The sequence below is a fragment of the Melospiza melodia genome, chromosome 4 (assembly GCF_035770615.1).
Source record: "Melospiza melodia melodia isolate bMelMel2 chromosome 4, bMelMel2.pri, whole genome shotgun sequence".
NCBI lineage: Eukaryota > Metazoa > Chordata > Aves > Passeriformes > Passerellidae > Melospiza > Melospiza melodia.
The window spans coordinates 51,104,405-51,125,162 of record NC_086197.1 but is presented as its reverse complement, the minus strand read 5'-3'; the positions used below and the strand labels follow the sequence as shown (position 1 = coordinate 51,125,162).

General features: G+C 38.2%; 1 protein-coding gene across 2 annotated transcripts in view; it reads right to left on the bottom strand.

Annotated features, from left to right (window-relative positions):
* RFX4 (regulatory factor X4) overlaps positions 1-20,758 on the bottom strand; it is an 87,690-nt gene that overhangs the window by 12,614 nt on the left and 54,318 nt on the right. The window contains exons 10-16 of one of the 2 annotated variants that reach the window (XM_063154375.1): positions 19,442-19,500; positions 17,822-17,966; positions 14,481-14,575; positions 12,890-13,007; positions 8,191-8,310; positions 6,823-6,981; positions 506-668 (exon numbers count right to left, since the gene is read on the bottom strand). In XM_063154375.1, the coding sequence (XP_063010445.1) occupies positions 506-668; positions 6,823-6,981; positions 8,191-8,310; positions 12,890-13,007; positions 14,481-14,575; positions 17,822-17,966; positions 19,442-19,500 (859 nt within the window). Of the gene's footprint in view, positions 1-505; positions 669-6,822; positions 6,985-8,190; positions 8,311-12,889; positions 13,008-14,480; positions 14,576-17,821; positions 17,967-19,441; positions 19,501-20,758 lie in introns of both variants that reach the window. The other variant, XM_063154374.1, reaches the window with a different exon arrangement.

Genomic DNA, 20,758 nt, shown 5'->3' with positions numbered 1-20,758 from the left:
TGACAGATGGTCCAGTCCCACCATCACCATTAAAGTGGCCCTTTTCTGGACTTACTCCAGTATGCCTGTGTCTGTCTGGTACTGGGAAGCACAGAATTGGATCCAGATGTGGTCTCAGCAGTGCTGAGCAAAAGAGAAGAATCACCTCTCCTGACACATGGTACAGTAGGGTTGTTCTCTAGGCACATCTAGCTTTTTCAAACATGGCACAGGAAAACAGGAATCAGAGAAGAAATCTACTTAAGCCTTCTTTTTAGAAAATATCCTCCAGGCCTACTGCAGTTTTGAATAGAATTAAATGAGATTATAAAATTAAGACATAATATAATTATAGAATAGCAACAACAGCCAAAGAATTATGATACCAGCATCTTCGGAATACAGACTTAACTACATCAAGAAACAGCTTTCACTGTATTTAAAAAAAAAACCACTAAAGCAGAATTTCATCCAAATCCCAGCAAAAAACACATCAGAAAACCCAAGGCAGTGAGAAGTGCCTTACCCGTGTTCTTCTCTGTGGGGATAAACAGGTATCCGGTGTGTGACAGATGATGAAGGTACGTGTGGGCTCCTCATGCAGGGCAGCTGTTGGGAATTGTCAGCAGGTGACCCAGCAGATGTTGTCACAGTGTAGGTGAGCGACCATGTGTAGGATTGCATAGCCCCTGCAGACGGAGAGGAGCCAGAGGAACACATTAAACATGGGCTGTCATCTGCAGAGGTGCCATGCCTTGAGACAGTTATAGGAAAACAAGCAAACAGGCAATGATCACAGAAAGTGCACTGACCGAAGCGAACAGACCAGTCATATCTGAGGCATAAATATCAACACATGTAGATCATTTGGAGCATGCAAGGATCCAGAAGAATGAAACGCATCTGGAATGGCTCACACTGTAGATTTCCAGTGTGGTGTTGAAATAATTTTGCAGAAAAAACCAAAACCCCGAAACGGGACTTAGAAATGGAAGAACACCAATGCTAAGATTTCTCAGGCATGATGCACCAAACCCTGGGGTCTCTCTCATGTGGAGAGGGCTGCTGGCCTGCTCAGCTCTGAGGCCTGGACTGAGGCAGGAAGTACAATCAGAACAATGAAGGGTTAGAAAAAAATAGTGTTATGCAAATAAATATCTTTAATCCTTTTGCAGTTTGTACCTGTTCCACCCAACTAGGTACCAGCCCTTGTAGTGGCAACATTACAAAGATCCCCAAACTATGGCAAGTAGATAGACAGAAATAGCCTAGTCATTTCCTTCCTGCAAATAACATTTCTTTCTTTGTTTTCAGTGGCAGCAGAGGCTGGACTTAATTTGTTTTTGTCATGTAGAGCGTTTGTGGGAAGAGCAAAGCAAAGAAGTGGGTTTTCCATTTTGCTTAGAAGGTGCTGAGTTTTTTAATCATCCTGATCCCTTCCAGGCAGGAACTCCAGTTTCATGAGCCAGCTGCTGAGAAACCTTTGTCCTTTGCACACACCCCTTTCACTCAGGAGGCTGACAGATCCATTGTTCTAGTATAACATAGCTCTTGCTGGAGGTCATGACCATACTGGCTGAGATTACCCTGCAAATGAGGACCAGAACACTGAATTTAACCCAATAAGAACACTGGTTTGGGGGTCTCTGCACACTCTCGACTCTTTTTCTTCAGCTAAAAGGAATTCCAGGAGGTGACTCAGTTTTTTTTCAGTATGGATTCTAGGACATCCTGTATCGTGAAAGGACTTAAATTCAGAGGGGGAAGTGATTGTACTCCCAGGTCTGTGTCTACTCCATGGCTTTGGGAAATGAAAAGCCTATTTCAAATTTGCATTATTTTCTTCGGCCGTGTGTGATTTTATTTGGCAAAATCAGGCAAATAAACTTTTTTTTTTGTGGCAATGCATAATTCTGCAACTGACTTGAAGGCATTCTGAGCTTTGCAATGTAAGCCCACTTGAAATACTTCAACAGGGTGTGATTTGGTGCTCTTACAATACAAAACCTTGGATGTGTTATGGCCAAGAGTATTTGTGATGTCTGTTGTCACATGCCTGCATTTTCTGCCACTGACTCTCAAACTTTCTGTCTTCATCTCTTCCCAATGCAGGGGACCACTGAGATCTCCAAGACGCCAAGAAGAAAAGCTAGCTCCTGTTGCCATGGACTAGTAAACATTCATGGTTCCTTGAGTTGGGAAAATGTTTAAGGAAGCCTGCCTTTGCTAAAAAATACAGTTTAGGTGCAAGGGACCAGATGTACTTATGTAGTTACCAAACAGCTTCATTTGAAAACAAAAGAGTTTTGAAAATATCAACAGCTTGTCTACAGAATATCTTAATGAAGCATTTCAATTTCAAAAGGTCAACATATTTTCCCAGTGTTATCTTCCAAACCAGAATTTGCAACTCTCTTTCAAAACAGGCCTAAATGCAAAAGGCAAAAACAAAGAGAAAGGAAAGGGCAACAAAGAGGGTAAAAAACCCCAAATGCTTATTTTTAGGTAACATTATTATTTGGGCTTTTTTTCCTACTTTTTCGCTTCACTATAAAACTAATGTTTTACTTCGACCTGATTTTATTTTTTCCAACAAAAAAATTGGCTATTGATCAAAAAATCTCATGATCTTCCTACTTCTAATAAGAAACAGTAATAACAGAGCCAAAAGACCCTTTGCATTTTATCAAATATAGTGATTTGACAGGCCTCAGACATTGTGACAATCTCCTTTGCTTTTTTTGAAAAATAGCGGGGATCTTATCATAGTCTGATGAAAATGAGTGAGTCCAGGACAGCAAGTTGTTTCATGTGCTCCCTGTGGGAAGTCAAATTCCTTGGATGAGAGATGACACTCCAGGTATTCAAATCTAACTGTCAGCCACCTCAGTTCAACTTTAAAATAAATGGTTGGAGAGTAACAAGCTTTGTGCTTGTCCAGATGTCACAGAAACAAATGTAGAAAGTAGATCTTGCACTGGGAGAGCTCTTTAATTCTCCAAACCAAGAATTGTGTGAGGTACTAGAGGGTTGTACCTCACACAGCTGCTTGAGGGAATACTCCCTATCTTTTGCAGGTTATGGTTTAGAAACAAAAGTATATTGAGTTTTACTCTGGATTTACAGAATGACAGAAAGTAGAAATATTTTTCTCAGAATGTTCTGGTGAACCTACAATTGCCTAACCTCTCTTTGCCTTTGTGGAAAGGATGCTATTATCTTCAGTGACCTAACTATGAATACAGGGAGGAAGGATGGAAGATGGCTACAGATTTGCAGACTGTGTGTAAGTACATATGAGGTCAACCAGGATACTGCCAATGTTGTGGTGGGTGGAAAAGGAGGAATGAGTTAAGTGTGAAAGGTTTCCATAGTTAGCTTTCTAATATCTGCCTAGGTCTCAGTTCTTTATGACTAATTTCCTCAGCTGTTTGCAGAATTGAACTCCAAGAAATGAAGTCTCTTTTAGATATGACAGAACCCAACTGAAATGCTTTTTTGAAAGAAGCAAAAACAATAGTGATTGAGAAACAATTTGCTCTGCTTTGTGTTCTGAACATGCAGGGTTTGATTAAAATAGGAAAATTCATTTATTATCACTCTTTTTTCTTTTCTCTTAAAAAAAAAAAAGTTATTTTGAGGATACTAACCAAGAGGCCATCTGATCTGTACAGGAGCCAAATATAAATGGAACTGCTATTAGTCCTACAACAGCCCTGTTGTCATTGATGCCATCACGTACACCAGTGCAGAGAAAACCCAGAAGATGCTTCACAATGCTGCATTTTATATCTGCTTTAGGCTGGAGCAAATGACCACCAAGACACAGTGAGACACTCCCAGCACTGTGCATTATGTCTGATGGTCAGCAGTACTGTCAACTTCAAATCCAGAGTCAGAACCCAATTCTGTTCCTATGCAACAAACAGATCACTTCACCTGTAAAGTTTTAGAAAAACACCAACCCTTCCATTTGAAGGGAAGAATTGCCTTTTGAAAATGAAACCTTAGAGTTTTTCACTCTGCAGCTATGAGAATTGAATTCTGATTGTCGAGCAAGAGCTGATGTTCTCAAATACTTATATAAGTCCAGGAGCTGAAGCTTTAGGAAAAGAACCAAAAAATTGTTCTACTCATACACACAAATATGAGAGGGGCTAGATCTGTGCCAGTATTCCCAGAATTTTAATACACCCAGACTTGGAAGAACAGTGACTTTTAATGGCCATTGCTGACCTGATGACTTATTTCATGCATAGATTTCTTAAAACTGAACAGCAAACTCCATATTTTACTAAGATATTAGGAACTAACAATTTAGAGCTCATTTTGGGTTGTCTAAAAACGATTGCATTGGCAAATGAGTAATCAGAGCTTTAAGAGGGGCTTTAGGAAAGAACAGCATAGTCAGCCATATAGCTATCACTTTTACTACAATATTGTTGCAGTTTCAACAATCATTAATCTGGCCTTTGTGGTTTAGATAGAACGGCGGCTAATTAGCCTTTTAACTTTCTAGTAACCTAACAAAAGTTTCAAGTAAAATGTTACTGGTGCCATGATAGATGCCACAGAGTGATACATAGGATTTACCTTTCTTTTGCTCAGCATCATGTCATTGCAACAGTTTAATTTGGTGGTTTTGTACTGACCACTGACTGAAGGCAAAAAAAGGTTAAAATACAAGTTTAATAGTTAACTTTTATTGCTAATGTCACAAGCAAGAAAGATTTAATGATGCCCTAAATTGGGGATCTGAGAGCTAACGGTGACCAATGGAACTAGTTCTTAAGATCTGCAAAGCATTTGTAGAATTTTACATTTACTTCATAAAAGACACATCAGAAAATAAATAGTGTGATATTTCCAGAACAGATGTTCCTGTCTCAAAATATTCTATATAATGACACAGATCTGTATGTAAAGTAGTTTGAGTGTGTGTAATACATCCTCAGCACTCCTATTTTAAAGTTTCCTTTAGTTGAGACACAGATGTTATTTTGTGTTGCTTTATATGAATAAACACTGCATTCCACAGTTTAGCAAACTAAAAAGCAAACGAAAATGAGTCCATCTACATGACAAACATGGGAAATAGAGGTATTACTAATTAAGAAAAAACAAATAGTCACATATTCATATTTAATGTTAACCAGAGCATTACGTGCATTGACTAATTTTGCTTGTGCAAGACAAAAATTATTTTCACACTCTCAAAAGTGAGACTGCACCACACCATAAGAGTAAAATGCAATTCAACCAAATGAAAGCCTTTAAAACCACCTAAAATGAAAAGCAGAGGGAAAAAAGAACTAAAATAATCAGAAATAGCTTTCTTGCCTAAAAAGTTCTAGTATGGGAACAACTGTGGTCTTTCAATACCTGAAGGGAAAGATGGAAAGGGACTTCTTACAAGGACCTGTAGTGACAGGACAAGGGCAAATGGCTTTTGGTTAACTGTTATATGACAGTCACATGGAGTTATGGTATCTGCAGCCCAAATACAAGTCCCTCAGACCTCCATTCCAGTCAATGGCCCTGGAGAACACACAATTCCCTTCTTTTCAGTCCTTTCTTTTTGCACACAGCGCTGCATCATACTAAGTTCTGGTTCTGGCATCACAACCATCCCACAATGCCTACAGGTCAAGTTCCACACAGCATCAACGTTTCAGCAAGAGTCAAATAGCTTTGCCACCTCCACTGTCACCCGGACTGAAGCCATGTATGTGGTCACCTACCCTGTCTAGGAATCATCTGTCTCTTGTCTAACTGTCCTGAGGGATAATAACTTCCTGTTTTCCTCCTAACTATTGTATTGCCTCCAACAGTGAAAAATCTTAAGTTGTGATGCAGGGACAAATACTTTTAAATCTCTTTCCAGCACAACATGCATTGTGTTTCCCTGTGGCGCCTCTGAAAACATGAAAAACATTTTTCAGAAAGATTTATTAGTTCTTTAGCTACTGCCAAATTTTCTAGTGTGGTAAATCATTAGTTTATGACATTCTTTCAAGAAGATTTTGTAACTTTTCTAGTACATCACAAAAGCGATAGTTTCCACATTCTGATTGTACATCCTATTCAATGAGGAGCAGCAAAGCTGAAACTTCACTGCCTGAAATGCCTCCTGAAAATGACTCACACTTCTGCCTGTCTTTTCATGAATTCAGAGAACACTGTCTTTTGATCATACAGACAGACTGTCCTACCCACATCCAAAAGGTAATGAGTTTTGCTCTAGAGTACAACAGATGTTAGCCATTTATGCAGCCCAAACAAGGAGCTAGTTTTATGCTTATTGTTTTATGCTTATTGTCAATCCTACCCACAAGTTTAAGCTGTCCCTTAAGTGCAGATTTTTTTTAATTAGAATACAACAACCTTATCAGCTGCCATAATAGAGTATAACACTAAAAATAGGCTTCAAACATGTAATTCCTAGTCTCTAACATCGATTGATGAAAGTTGTCAGCAATGTGTAAAAGATCCCTGAGAGAAATGTGCACAGCTATTTAAACATATTTGGATGTTAAATATGTTGAAAGATACCCATCTGTCACTTTACCAGCTAGGAATTCCTAAACCACTAGTGATTTTGGATTTTGCAAACCTCACTAAACTTGAAATATTTGGCCTGCTTCCTTCAGGCATATAAAACATTAGATCTTTTTCCTGGTAGACTGCACATCATGTGTGGATACAGTGAGAACACATTTCTGGCTTGGGAAGGCTTGTCATATCTTGCAAGCCAATACACCATGTTCTGAGGCTCAATTTGAGGAGACCAAGTGCAAAAGCCACCCTCAAGCAGATTTATCTGCCAGAAGCCAACCAACCTACCTGTAGTGGCTATTATGCCACCATACTCTGGGGACTGGTTGTTGATGGGTGATGGGGCAGAGGGCACTTCCACAGATGTGGCAGATTTAGCTGGGGAGAATGGTGCTGGGGAGGGAGTTGGAGCAGCTGGTTCACTGAGAATAATTTCTTCTCGTATTTCTGCTGCAGAATGAGAGAAAACCCATCAAACATAGCTAAAGGTAGCATCAAGGAACACTGAGAAACTTAAAAAAAATGCAAGCAGTTAGGTACTGTAGTGTGTATTTCAAGAAATACTGAGCAGGAACCACAAATCTTTGAAAGAAGTACTTCTATAATATTCACCATTACAACCTTCATTGTACCTCCAGAAGGCCTCTCAAAGGAAAGAGCAATTTTTCCTGTTGCATAGGCAGGAAACTGGTGCATGGACAGTTTAAGTGTTGTACTCCTATAATGTACTATTACATTTCTAAAAGAAACAGTAGTCTCCAGAGCATTCATGTGGCTTTGGGCCATGATCTTCTTTCTTTGTTGACTAAAAAAGGAGGATATTCTGGATAGTTTTAGCTGCTAAAGGTATGTGGAAAATATGCAAGAATAAGCAGCTTGTTTGCCAAAGCTCCAAGAGGTTATGGCAGGGCAACGAATTAAATTCAAGTCTTGCACCATACAGAAGGTAGTACCCTAATCACTGAAATGTTTTTCTTCCCATAAATCTACAGGGTGATAAATTAAGCCACAGCTAAAATGGAGAATGAAACTTTCAAAGATGATGGAGAGGGTTAATGTGCCAAAATTAATGGGAGATGGAAGTAGGAAGATCACGGAGGACCTCTCATACAAGGGGGTTCCCAGAGCAGAAAAAACTAAAAGCAATCCCTGCTTGTTTCTGTTCTGGCAAGGCATTGTGGAGTGGAGCAGGACTCAAAATCCCCTTCTGTATACAGGCACTTAAAATGTAAGTGTACCAGAAACAACAGCTTTGCCATTTGTCTTTTCTCACTCCTGCTATCTCTTCCTCTTATTTAGACTGGTACAAATCCACTGATGTCAGTGAACTTATTAACACTGAGTCCATTGAAATTCAATGGTGGTTTAGAAAGATTAACTAAGATAAAAGGTTCAGTACAAAAATTTCTTACTGAAACACCAAGTAAGTGCTTAGGAATGGGTTTTCAGATATCCAGATGACATTGTGAAGCAGGCAGTTCTCTTTCAGAATTAACCAGGGATGCCTCCCAAATAATTTATTTCACATCATGACAGAAGTGCTTTGCTCCTGGATAAGGCTCAGCAGGTTAGATAAGGACAAAATATGTGCTAACATAAAAAGTAGAAAAAACAGTGAAATAAAACAACAAATAATGAATAAAAGAACAGACTCACCTGTGCTTCCTTCTCCCTTCATTGCCCTCATTAGCTCATTCGCTTTCTCCTGACAATGGAGTGATTCTAGCAGGTACAATACATAGTCATCAAACATCAAGTGAATAAGGTGAAAAGACCCTGGTAATAAAGTGAACAAACAAAAAAAGCCATTGAGTGTCTCAATACACTCATTAAACCAATAGTTACAGTACTCCACACAAACAGCCCTGAATAAGACTGCCTCCATGTACTGAAATACCTCTCTTACTCAAGGTAAGAGAGGTCAAAGTAAAACCAGGGAGTAGCAAACAGATTTATACTGGCTTCTACAACCAGCTGTGGTTTAGGGTGCAAGAAGACTACCTAGCTGAGAGCTGCCACTCAAAGGATTCTTCTCCTACATTAGCACTGATTTTTTTTTTGCCAATTGCACTACAGTAGAATTGTTCCCTACTGTCTAAAGGATGTACCATTTTCTGTCTGAAGAAGAATCTCAAACTGGCTGCCTTAGTGACACATCCCGGTAATAATTTTCTGAACTACCTGCACAGAAAGGAAGTGAGTTGCTTCCCATAGTTTATAAAGCATATGTATCAGAGATGGTGAAGAAATGTTTGCCCTAGATCACAAATCACAAGAAAAAAAAAGATATGTAAGAAGAGATCACAGATACATTTTGGAGGAATACATAAGAGAAGCAAAACATCAGAGCTGAGATATTGTGCTGTGCCCTCCTGAAAGGACTAACACCCATCAGCAGGGGGACATTGACAAGTATCAAGGTGGAGTTTGTTCAATTTATGCAATAGACTCCATGACGTTAAGTACCTGTAGTAGTTCCAGACAGCACTTTATCATACAATGGGTTTGGTTTTTTAAAGCTCTTTTGTTCATTTACACTTGCACTGAGTATTTAACACATGTTCATTGAGGTCACTAAGTAACTCTGAGAAGTAAAGTACAGTGAGGTAAAAATAATAGCTCGTCCAGTGGCTAGCTTAAATCACAGAAAAGTCATCATCTGAGGCAGAAACAAGGATCAACTACTGCCAGACAAAAATCCCCCCAGAATACCTCACATGGAGGTATTTCTTTGGAAATTCCATTATTGCATTTGAGGAAGAATACTTCCATGGGGAAAAGATCAAAAAAGTTTCAAATTAAATTGAATTTCATAATGACTGGTTTCTTCACAGGAAAGTTAGGTTTATCTTGAGATATTAGCTTTTATCACAATGAAGCACAACTAACTCTACTCCAACTAATGTATTCAAACATGCTGCTGTAGGGCAGAAGTGATTTGAAAGACCAATATCATTATTCAATTCTAGCTGGCAGTTCAGCTTTCAGAGTAACTCTGAGCACACTCTTTTTCTTTGTGACCCTGATGGTCTTTGTGTTTCATTCTCTCCCTCCATGCCTGCATGGTTTTGTTGTCACTGATATGAGCTGGACACACACCCTGGGACATGAACATGTGCCCCTTTGCTCCTGGGAAAGGCAGCACAGAAACAGGACACATCTGACTGCAGCACTTCTGCCATGGGGAGGAAATCTCTGGCTGTTGGTGAGCCTGAAGCATCCAGTTCTTTGTTTCATGTGACTAAGCAGATCAAAATGGTAACAGGTTTCCCTAGACCTTCGAGGGTAAAAAGTGGGGATCTTGAGTAAACTACTGCAGAGAACTTGTTTTTAAAAATCCTTTGGGCTCCAAGTCTTGTTGAATGAAGTCCTATTTGATTTAGTGATGCAATAAAGACAGCAGACATGGCTGATGTTACTGACCTAGGATTTCCCCAGTTGAAACCTAGATTTTCAAGAATCTCCACAAAATGCTCCCTCTTCTCTTGACTTTACAGTTTTTCAGTGGAAAGTTTCTATTGACTCTAGTGCAGTTACTACTGAGAAGTAACTTCAAGGTAAGAAAAACAGGCTAAAATGCTGGCAAACTTCATGTGGTGGTATAAAGCTCAGGGTGTTTACTATTTTCCATCAAACTCCTTTCTCACCCTTTATTTTAAAAAAAGGAAAGTTGTTTGTATTTTCATAAAATATTTGGAAGTGCAAACTCTAAACACTGTACTGCTAGCAAGCAAACAACAAGAACCCAAGATCTGCTATTTTAAGAAATGTCTTTTGGGGGGGTCTAACACTTTGTTTTGAAGACTTGGGGTTGGCAATAGTGAATGCAGCATTTAAAAACACTCCAGTGCCCTTGTCACTCTTTTGAATTTCTCTCTTCCTCTCCTATTATTTCTCCCACTGTGTATTTTTAAGCTCTGCATAGAGTTTTTGAGCCCAGAATTTGTGTGAAAGACACCAGACAAACAAAGTTTTGGTACTGAGTGCAATGAATGCAATATTTTTATATTTTTGAGTAAGTCGAATGAAATGTAAAAGCTATAGAGTGAAACTGATATCAGGGCATGCATTTCAGCCTCACAGTGAATGGCTATTCAGCACAGTGGACCATAATTTATTCTGTGTTTGCAAGCTACTGTTTCTCACATGAAACTGTTGGGTTCTTTCAAGTCTACATTTAAGTACAGAAAGGGATCCAGTTGTAAGCAAATCAATAGCCTGTTTAGGAAAAGGTAAGAAGTCGTTCAAGAGACTGTAGTTACAACAATAAATAGCATTTGGCTCTAATTTTCAAGGGTTAACAGAAATCTTGGAAATGCCCAACCAAGGCACAGTAAGTATCAGCTTCTGTTAAGAGATACACCAATTATGTGTAAGTAGCAAAACAACAGTGAACTTTCCAGATCTGGAGAAAATAATAGAGTTTCTATTACTAATTAGTTACTTTATACACTGGGTGTATTACACAAGCATCGCCACCAACTGTGCCTTTGATATGCATATGCAGAAAAGAGGGAGGCAGGGAGGGAGGGAGGCAGGCAGAAAGAGGAAAAAGAGAGAGCAGCTTTTCTTTTCTGCCAGAGATTGTTTCAGCCTGCCCATGTCACCATGCTTAAAAGCTTTGCAGATCAAATCTTTGTGCCAGTCACGCCAGTGCCAGTTATTACCACTCCTTTCAATCAGATTTTGGAATCATCTGTTTCAAAGGTAACAATATACTGCACATAGTAAAGATCCAAACACGTCCTGTACATAGTAAAGATCCAATCATCTAAGACATTATTTCACTTTAAAAAAAATTACACTGTAAGCATCTGAGTCTACATATTGTTTAAGGTAGAAAAAAAATTTAAAATAAGTCCACTGAAACAATTCCCAATGCAGTAAAAATGCAAAACATTTTATCTAAGTTAAGAGCAAAGGTATATTATATGTAAATATTTAGAACAGCAAATCAGTCTTTGTTTCTCTCCATAAACTCACTTAATATATCAATAATTCTGAAAATCTAGAAAGAACTGTATAAATTAGATGCAGGAAAGTTTCTGCCATCTAGCTCTGAGCTTTTTACAGTCAGGGGTTATTCTTTTGGAACTTGCTCAGCTCTAATTCTCAAACAATATTTCAAATGGCTTTGCAGTGAAAGAATAGCATCATTAATGTAGACTATTATAAATTTGTGTCCATAGCTAGATAAAATTTATGGCACTTGTGTAGGGATAACCCAGGCTGCTGCCTGATAGGATAAGGATAGGGTTTTAATATTCAAAATTTCAGGGCTCCTCCTGCCTCCACTAGCATTGCACCTGAACAGGTTTGTGGTTTTTGCTGAAAAGTAGAATCATCTTGGGGACGCTCACTATCCTGATGTCCTTAACACCTGTTTGGAAAACTCTTTTACAATGGAAATGAAAGTAGCTTCAGGTTAAAATATAGTCATGTTATAAAAATATATATGACATGTATTATAAATATATAAAACATATTAAAAATAGCATATTGTATCTCACTGACAGTATCCAAATTTATACTATTAGATGGTTCTAAAAGCACAAAGGAAACCAAAGCTCAGCCAACAGAAAACCTTGCATTTGTTCAATGCAGTACCCATATAACACTATTCTTTACTGATCTTTCTAGAAACATATTCAGACAAATGTGCCTTTGTAAAAAGCATCCCTCATACAAAGTGTGGTCCCAAGTGACTAAATGTTCACACTCATGGCACACCAGTTGAATCATTCTTGCTTTTAACTGATTTTAATTTGAATTTTTTGTAACTAAGGACAAAGCCCCGTTTCAAATGGAAAAGCAACAAGATTTTTCATTTAAAAAGTAAAAATCTATTTTTTCATCCTAACTGACTTCTTAAGAAATGGAAGAGACCCTCTCCAGGTTATAGAAGCACACTCACATTGCAAAGACCAGTTTCAAATGCTAAGTCTTTTAAGAGGAGAGCTGGCAAAGTGTTTCAGTGGAGAGCTTTCCGTCCACTTCAGCACAAAGTCATCTCTCTCGGCTCAACACGTGGCCAGAGTGGTTTGGGTAAGCACTGAAGTGCATTAGGGAATGCTCCTGTAATGGACTCCCCCAGCTGCCGTGTGACTGATCCCTGCAGCTCCTAACAGCAAATGGGAGGAAGAGCAACATTAACATTTTCATCTCCCCTGGCTGCAGCCTGCAGACAAACATCTGTCTAAGCGTTATTTCCAAATGTCAATAGCCCCAACCTATTTTTTAGTTGAGCACTGGACATGTGAAAACTGATTATGTTTTCACTTAAAATGTGCATTACAAGCTAGTATAGAAATTTTTTTGACTGTGGCATGCAATTATTGCAACAAAATCCAAGTACCAAAGCTGGGTGCACTGTGCAAAGTCATGTCCCGGATCACTCGAGTGCCAAAACAGGACCACATCAGAAGAAACTGCTGAGCTACTTTCTTCAAAGAGCCTTGTCTCTTGGCAGCTACCTGCAAGAAGAGAGATGTGTCTGACATGGAGAAACTTTTATTTCTACCAGCAAAACAGCTGAATGATGCATATATCCACCTTCTCTTTATATACTGAAAAACTACTTACCATCATTTTCACATTAAAATACACACTACAAATTAGAAAAGCCGAACTCAAAATGGTCTTAAACAGAAAACCACTTTATAACCATGGACAACCTTCAGAAAGAGGAAACAATATAAAGTATTATTCAAGACTGGATCTCCTTTATACATGACAAAATGACTGCAAAAAAATTGCTCTGATCTTCATCTTAACCTATTAATAACATGTTCCTTCTCGCTTCCTAGTGAAGGAAGCAATTTATAATCAATCTTTGATCTACACTACAAATTTATATTATTATCTCAAATGAGGTTTAATATTGAATATAAAGTTTTTTGTTCCTTCTCATTTTTATATTTGTGAATTTGCTTAGTCATTTTACTAGGAGAAATATTTTCCAGAAAGCACACTTTAGGAATTAACTTTTCAAAAATATATTTATTATAGCCATATGTGAGTTAAAATATTAGATTCACCCAATCAGCTACTAAATTTCATTTATTACAATTCATGTCAAGTTCTTTATTAAAATTAACAGCTCTGGCCTGAATTACAAATTGCATTCCACTGGCTAGAAGAGAGGTTCCCCTAAACAATCAAAGTATTTCAAGTAATCTGGATAATTATTTGTCTCCTATATGGCTATTTTGTAGCAGAGAGAGAGGCAGCATATTTTGATTTGTTCTGGTTTTACTTCAGAGCCCTAACAACTGGAATGAAGAGTTGAAATTCTAACAGAACATCCTAATATACAGAAGTAACAGAAGGTAAAATAGTCAGTTATACATTTTCATACTCTATGTAAAATTATGGTGATGCTGGATAATTTTTGAAATTATGTTTTAAAGCTTTGTTAGCAGCTTTAAAGCTTTGTTCTGCATGTACTTTAATGAAAATAAAATACAACTCTTTGGTATTCCATATCAGCTCAAAAGGAACATAAATGTGTCCTTGACTGAATGGTAACGTAGACGTTCATTCTCACATTTGATTGTATATAGATGAATTAGCTAGCTTAAAGATCCTGTTCATTAAAATCTTAAAAGGCCAGGTTATGTTTTTCTTTGCACTATACCACTAGGATGACTCTGACTCTGAATTAATCTCTCCATATCTCTGGAAATATTGATTTGTTTGGAAACCTCAACCCTGTTTATTTTTTAATACTATCTTTTGGAATAAAATAAACAAGAGCAGAATATAGCAAAATCCTGAATGTGAGCAATTCTCGATGAAAACCGGTGAGATTTTGCCCACTACTGCTTTAGTCCTGCTCATTACCAACTCCCTTTTTTCTTTTTGATCATTAATTTTACTATTTCTAAAAATTTATTACCTGAATAGAGATCATAATGCACATCAGTGACTCACTCCTCCTTACCAACCTTTACAACACATCTATCCACCATGGAATCCAGCCACTCGATGTATGACTCAATGGGGGACTGCTCCTCCAAAAGGTGATCAAACTCCTGATACACTGGCACACAAAACAAAACAAACAAAAAAGCCCACCTTAGAACGCGGATTCTGTTTCAAACAAAAGAAAAACAAATCACAAAAGGCTGCCCAAAGAATCACAAGTTTACTGTGGTTTTTTTATAATACATTACTTAACTGAAGCAAATGCATCTTTCCTGGTACTGACTCAAAAAGTTTGCTGGGTCTCTTACTTTGTTTCTACTGAAAGTGATGCAGTCATTGAATTTTTTTTTAATGCAAGCCAATCAGAACCTATTTTTTTTAATTAGTGGTTTTTATTTAAGTTGTCTGGTGTGCTCAGAAGTGAAATGTTTATGGTGTTCTCTATGAAGAGTGAGAAAGTAGGCCTTGGCCCCAGTGATGAAAAAATGTCATGCATGAAATTGATTTAGAAATGCATAAAGAATCTTCTAGGCACCAAGTGAATGAGTATTGTTGATAGGGTCCTCATCTGTATAATGCTTTAGTTGCAAAAACATGATTTAACTGATGCAAATCATCTATTTGCAATGCCAGACACACACATACAATGTCCATAAACTTCTTCTTCAAAACAAATTGCTATCAGTGCAGAAATACTCTACTTATTATGAAGAGTTGCAAAAGGCAACCTGTATACTTTTTGATCTTTTCGAAGTACATATATTAATATTTCAATACAAAAAGTTAAAAAGTCATTCAACTGCAGTCCTTAAAACTTCAAGTCTCATTTACATATGAGAACCAATGGCTGGAAGACAAAGAATTATGTGCTTTGATATCTTAACAAACTAATTCTTCAACTCAGCTATGATAAAAGGCCCAGTAGGTCAAGATGAAAGATACTTTCTACCTGCTGTGTTACATGATGACTTCAGTGCGCTAAGCAATTCCATTTACAACTAATTATAAATAACAGGAGGAAGGAATTTCTCTCCATAGGAAAGATAGTGAAGGCGGTGGAGGAGGCAAAGCATAGAGATGATAGCTAAGGAGATGAGCCAGAGAGGCTATCCAAAAATAATGCAAAAAACACCTCCCTGATTCTGTTGGATCAGGAGGATGAGCAGGAATGCATTTGCTAAACACCTGACTACAACTTTGTTTAACTGAGACTTGGAAAGGCTGAGTTACCAGAAACATTAGTTGAGGAAGAAGGGAAATGATGTTTGTGCCACCCTTTTCTTCTTTCATTCTTCTATTGAATGGGCAACCTCCCTTTATTCAGAACAGGATCACAGAGAAATCTAAATGTTGTCTCCTTACCTGAGTATTTGGCTGGACAAAAACTGCCTGATACAACAGATGAAGTAATTCATATGCTGTGCAAAGAGGGGAGCAAGAGCAGAAAAACAAATCAGTTGCCTGCTTTGCTGCTGAAGCACTGCAACTGTGTACAACAATCTATTTGAGAAAATTAGATGTTTAGCCTTTAGTGATTGTTAAAAATACCTCAACAGGATCTAAGAATGAGGGAATAAAGCAGAAATCGTGTCAGAGGTAGGTAGTCCAGCAGAACAGGGAATAGGTTCTCTTATATCCAGTGATTTTTCTGTTTCTCCATCAGTTTGTTTATAGGCTTATAAACCTGGGGTTTTGTTCTCTAGTTATAGTAGATGAAATTGTACTTCCTTGATTATTAGTAACAAGAGTATGAAAATAGGCCTTAAATTGATGCCATATAAGTCATACAAGGCATAGTGAAAAAATCTTTGGTCAAGTAGAATAAACAACAAACACGTGGGGAAAAAAATCTAAGTTCTGGAATATTCTGAGATATGTATCTGAACACCTCATTGGCATCCCATCTTATGAGATATTAGCTTACCATTTCTGAATAACATCTTATTGGACTACATAGGCCTAGAAAAAGTTGCACTAATCCAACAACACTGAGGAAAATTCTGTTTGGTTTTATTACGCTAATAGCACATATGCAAGAAGATTCCTTAAACATTAAGGATGTTCTGAATGGCAGCCAAAAATGTTGCTGCTACTAGGGAGTACGACTTTGAAAACATTTTTTTTGCCAGTGGTAGGATGCTGGATAGATCTTGAAAACTTAACAGATGACAGAAGGATTTACTCAGCTTTTGGACTTCAGTCTCACTTCATGCTACCTCCTTTGCTGCCATGTCGAGTTCCTATCTCCTCAAAAGGGAAGAGGGCTATGAAATGAATCAAGGGTTAAGAAAGAGAGGAAAGAATACCAAGAACCTCTCCCTGGAAAACAGAGCTAGCAGAGAACGCAAGGCCCATCCCTGAACAAAGGAGAAGAATTCAAGTGTTAACACACTGGGATGACTGCCAAAGTCAACCTCGTAGGGTCCAGGGTACAGGTGAAGGTGTCACCCCTTGTCTTCCTAGCCACTCCCTGAAAGAGTTACCTCACTTGCTGGGCTGCCGCACATGGTTGCCTGGGTTGTGCCCTGTTCAGGCAGATTCTGGGTAAAAGATGACTGGTCCTCCTCAGGAGAGAGATGGCAATACAGCAGGTGGGTTCACCGGAAGTGAGGTTATGTGGAGGATGTTAAAGACAAAGCTCTGTTGCCTCAAAATAACAAAACTCAGTGTGCTTCGGGTTACACCTGATCTTATAACTATGTAACACTTGCTGCAGGATGAAAGGAATATCTTGTACTTGCAAAAGGCCTTTAATTGCACAACCAATTTTCCAATTTCTCCAAAGTAATTTTCAAGTCCATACCCTTCACTATACTAGACAGAAGCTAAATTATCCAATGAGCTTGTCTGATTGATATGGGACTTCTATTTAGTCATAACAGTTCAGGATAAAAGCTTATCCCACCAAATGCTCTTGATTATGAAAACGTTGTGTAAAAAGGAGCTTTTTATAAACAAGTTTACAAGGGACTCAAATACACGGCCACTTAAGTGTTAAAGTCATTCAAAAGACAATTCTCTTGCAATTCTACAGCATGAAAGATTGGACTCACACCTTCAATGGTTAACTCATAGATTTAATTTGCTCAGCTTCATGGAAAAAATCCTCCTGAATTTGGGTGCTAGTTTTGTGCCATTGTCTGTTCTGGGTACTAGAAAGGAATGCATCAAGGAATGGTGCCCAATCTGCGCCCCAAAACATAAGACCTTGACAGGGATTTGCCTCACATTTTGGTAAATGTCTCTATATTTATCTTAAGCCTCCAAGCAAACCAATGGCTGAAAAACCAGCACTACTTTCTCTGAGCTTTGCAGCAGGAAGCCAAGTTCACCTGGCTTTATTTGAAGATTCTGCTCTTACATTGTATGATGAGCTTTCTGTGTTCATCCCGTGAGTCCTCCATAGTATAGAGGGTTTGTTTGGTAATGCTATTCAGATCCACATTCCTCCAGTCCTCCAGCATTTGAAATGTGATGTCTGCACTGTGGATCACTGTTCTTGATGCCTGTAATCCAATCCAATCTATTCATTAGTTCATGCTTTATTAGGTTAAAAAATAGGCTTTATCCCCTTTTACGCTTCCTTAGCTGGGCTCACTAAGTTGATTCTCCTCATGGACCCCCACCCTCCAAATTGATGTCTTATGGATATTACAGGGCCCTGTAACAAGAGAACTCTTCAGTCATTCTGCCTGCTTTAATCAACTGCAAGTATTTTGACTGCATCCACCACAAACTCTAATGAGCAACACTAATCTGATGCTGCCATTGCTAGACCCCTCAATCTCTAACAGCTCTGCTGGTTTTCATTTCAAGCTTCAGAACAAAAAAAATCAAACCAATACCAAACAAACCCCATTCAGGTTCGCACCCTCCCCTCTCCCAGTCTGTGAAGGCTCTCATTCTTCCCTCAGCCACATGAAAAGGTTATGAGACCTCCTCATCAGGTCCGTGTCTTGGCTGGTTGAGACAGGGATCTGCTGCTGGTAATGAGGAGGATGGACAGAGTAAAGGAAGTGACACAAGGCCATGGTCATATACACAGATCTCTGTAAGTTAAGCAGAGATGCAATGTTATCAGCTTCCCCAAGGGAGTGATGCACTTGAAGAGTTCTCCACTTAAGAGATTTGATCCCAGGTTTGATGCAGAAGGTTGTGGTTTCTTTATCTTGATTTCCTCTGAATGGCTATGGACCTCCAGGGTGCAGTGATGATCTATGGTATTTGGGGAAAGGCAGCTCAAGTATCTCTATCACCACCACTAAAATAATGGCAGAAGAAACCTAGAAAAATTCCTCGCAGGAGTCTTTTTTTATTTTCCTAGAGCTTCTTTTTGTGGGCTTCACCCCTCACAGGGTTAACCTGGGGTTTTGGATACACCTTCCAAAAGTGGAGCTTTTAGGTGACAGGGGAAAAAACCTATCCCCTCCAAAAAATGCATCAAATATTAATTAATTCAATGCAGTCTCTCCCTTTTTATACTATATAGAATTTGGCTTCATGACTTTTTACAGGTAATTCTGATGTAAACTGGGGAGAACCAAACACTTCGGAGCAGCTGCTATATTCACTTGCTGTGGTTACAAGAACAAGTCTATTTAAAACCCAGTTAAGCTGTTTCCCCTTTTACTAATTTGCATTTCATTTATAACATACAATTAGACTTGGAATGTATTGTTGGGCATGTATAAATTTTTCTTGCTTTGCAACTGGCCTAATACAAGCAGCTCTGAAATCAATGGAATGTCTCTCATTTATTTCCTGGAAATGAACCATCTCTTCAAATCAAATAATAATTTTGTTTCATGAAAGTACCCTGCTGAATTTAGTGATCAGGGGTTGCCAGTTATCTAGAAAAGCTGGAGACAAACTGCTAATGTGATCTCCTCCTCTGAATAAAGTCCAACCTGTCAACTCATAAAATTATTTGAAAAGTCAGTAAAAAGGGCATTCATCAAATCTGGGTAATTGAAATACTTACTTGGCAGAGATGATTTAGTGATGTCTGTCGCCGTAGTATTTGTGAGAATCTTCTGGACACTGCAGGAAAGAAGAGATACATATTTACATACTGTGCTAAATAAGGATAATTACTTCAGAAAGTATTAAATTATACAAGAACAACAGCAACAACAAACTATACATCCAGTTTTCTATACAAAATTTTGGCTACATGAAATGCACTCAGCTAGCCCAGCTTTAACTTAATTTAAACCTTGACCTAAACCCTTAAATCTCAATCAATTTTACTGGGGCATATTACAAGCAATTATTTATAGATGCTGTGAATAATGACATGACAAGAGAAACAGAGGATCATGGAAAAGTTTTGCTTGTTCAGCATAGCAAATTTTCTCTTGCTACACAAAGGAGCTAGAGAACAGAAAGAACTATTTAACAGAAAGAAAATTGTTGGTGCAAGAAAAATTGCGCATAAAATAACAATAGCTACGCTGTATGTGGAAATGAGAAAAGGCTACTAAATCTTCATGCAATTAAGTTTTGGAGGAGCCTTTTGACTGGACTGGTAGGGGCTAAACTCTGATCCAGTTTCAGGTAGAATTTGATCAAAGTTTCTGAAAACAATTTGCATGACATACTAATACATTATGGGCTGAAATGGTCCAGGAGGTACTTGCCAGTCCTCTTTCCCAGTTTAGCTCTTTGTTTGCAAGTGATATGGGCCTTGTATTAAGATATTTCCTATTCTTGAAAAATGAGCTTTTAAAATGTTATATTGTGCATTTCTTTGTCTGAAATTAGTGTCTTGGGAAGTGCAAAAATGACCAAAGCTTGCAGTTCCTTCTGTCAGTACCTCCCCTGGCACAAATTCCGATGATGAGGAAACAGCTGCAGAAGCAACAAAGTCTCATGTAAAAGTCAGGGTGCACACAGTATTTTTCTTATATGAAAGGACTCTATTTGCAGATCTATCCAAAGGGATGTTATATGTGGTCACAGAGTAAGCTTTCCCTCCATTCTATGCATAAAGGCAGTTAAAAAATATGGATTGAGAAGGACTAGAGAGTGCACTGTCCATCTCCTTCTGTCTGCCTGTAAGACTGGCAAAGATTTTGCTGTTGAAGATTCTTGATATTTTTGAACTGAAAAAAGATGTGGTAAAGCATATCTGCAGTTCAGACTTTGTTTAATTTTTAAAACAAATTAGTAAACAGTTCAAAACACCCTGAAATTAGTTGTTCCAACTTCCATCCTGACTGTTCTCAGTAACATATTCACCTAATTTTCCACGCTGATCAAAATAGTTAATCCTTCTCCTAAATTAGTTTTTTTTCCC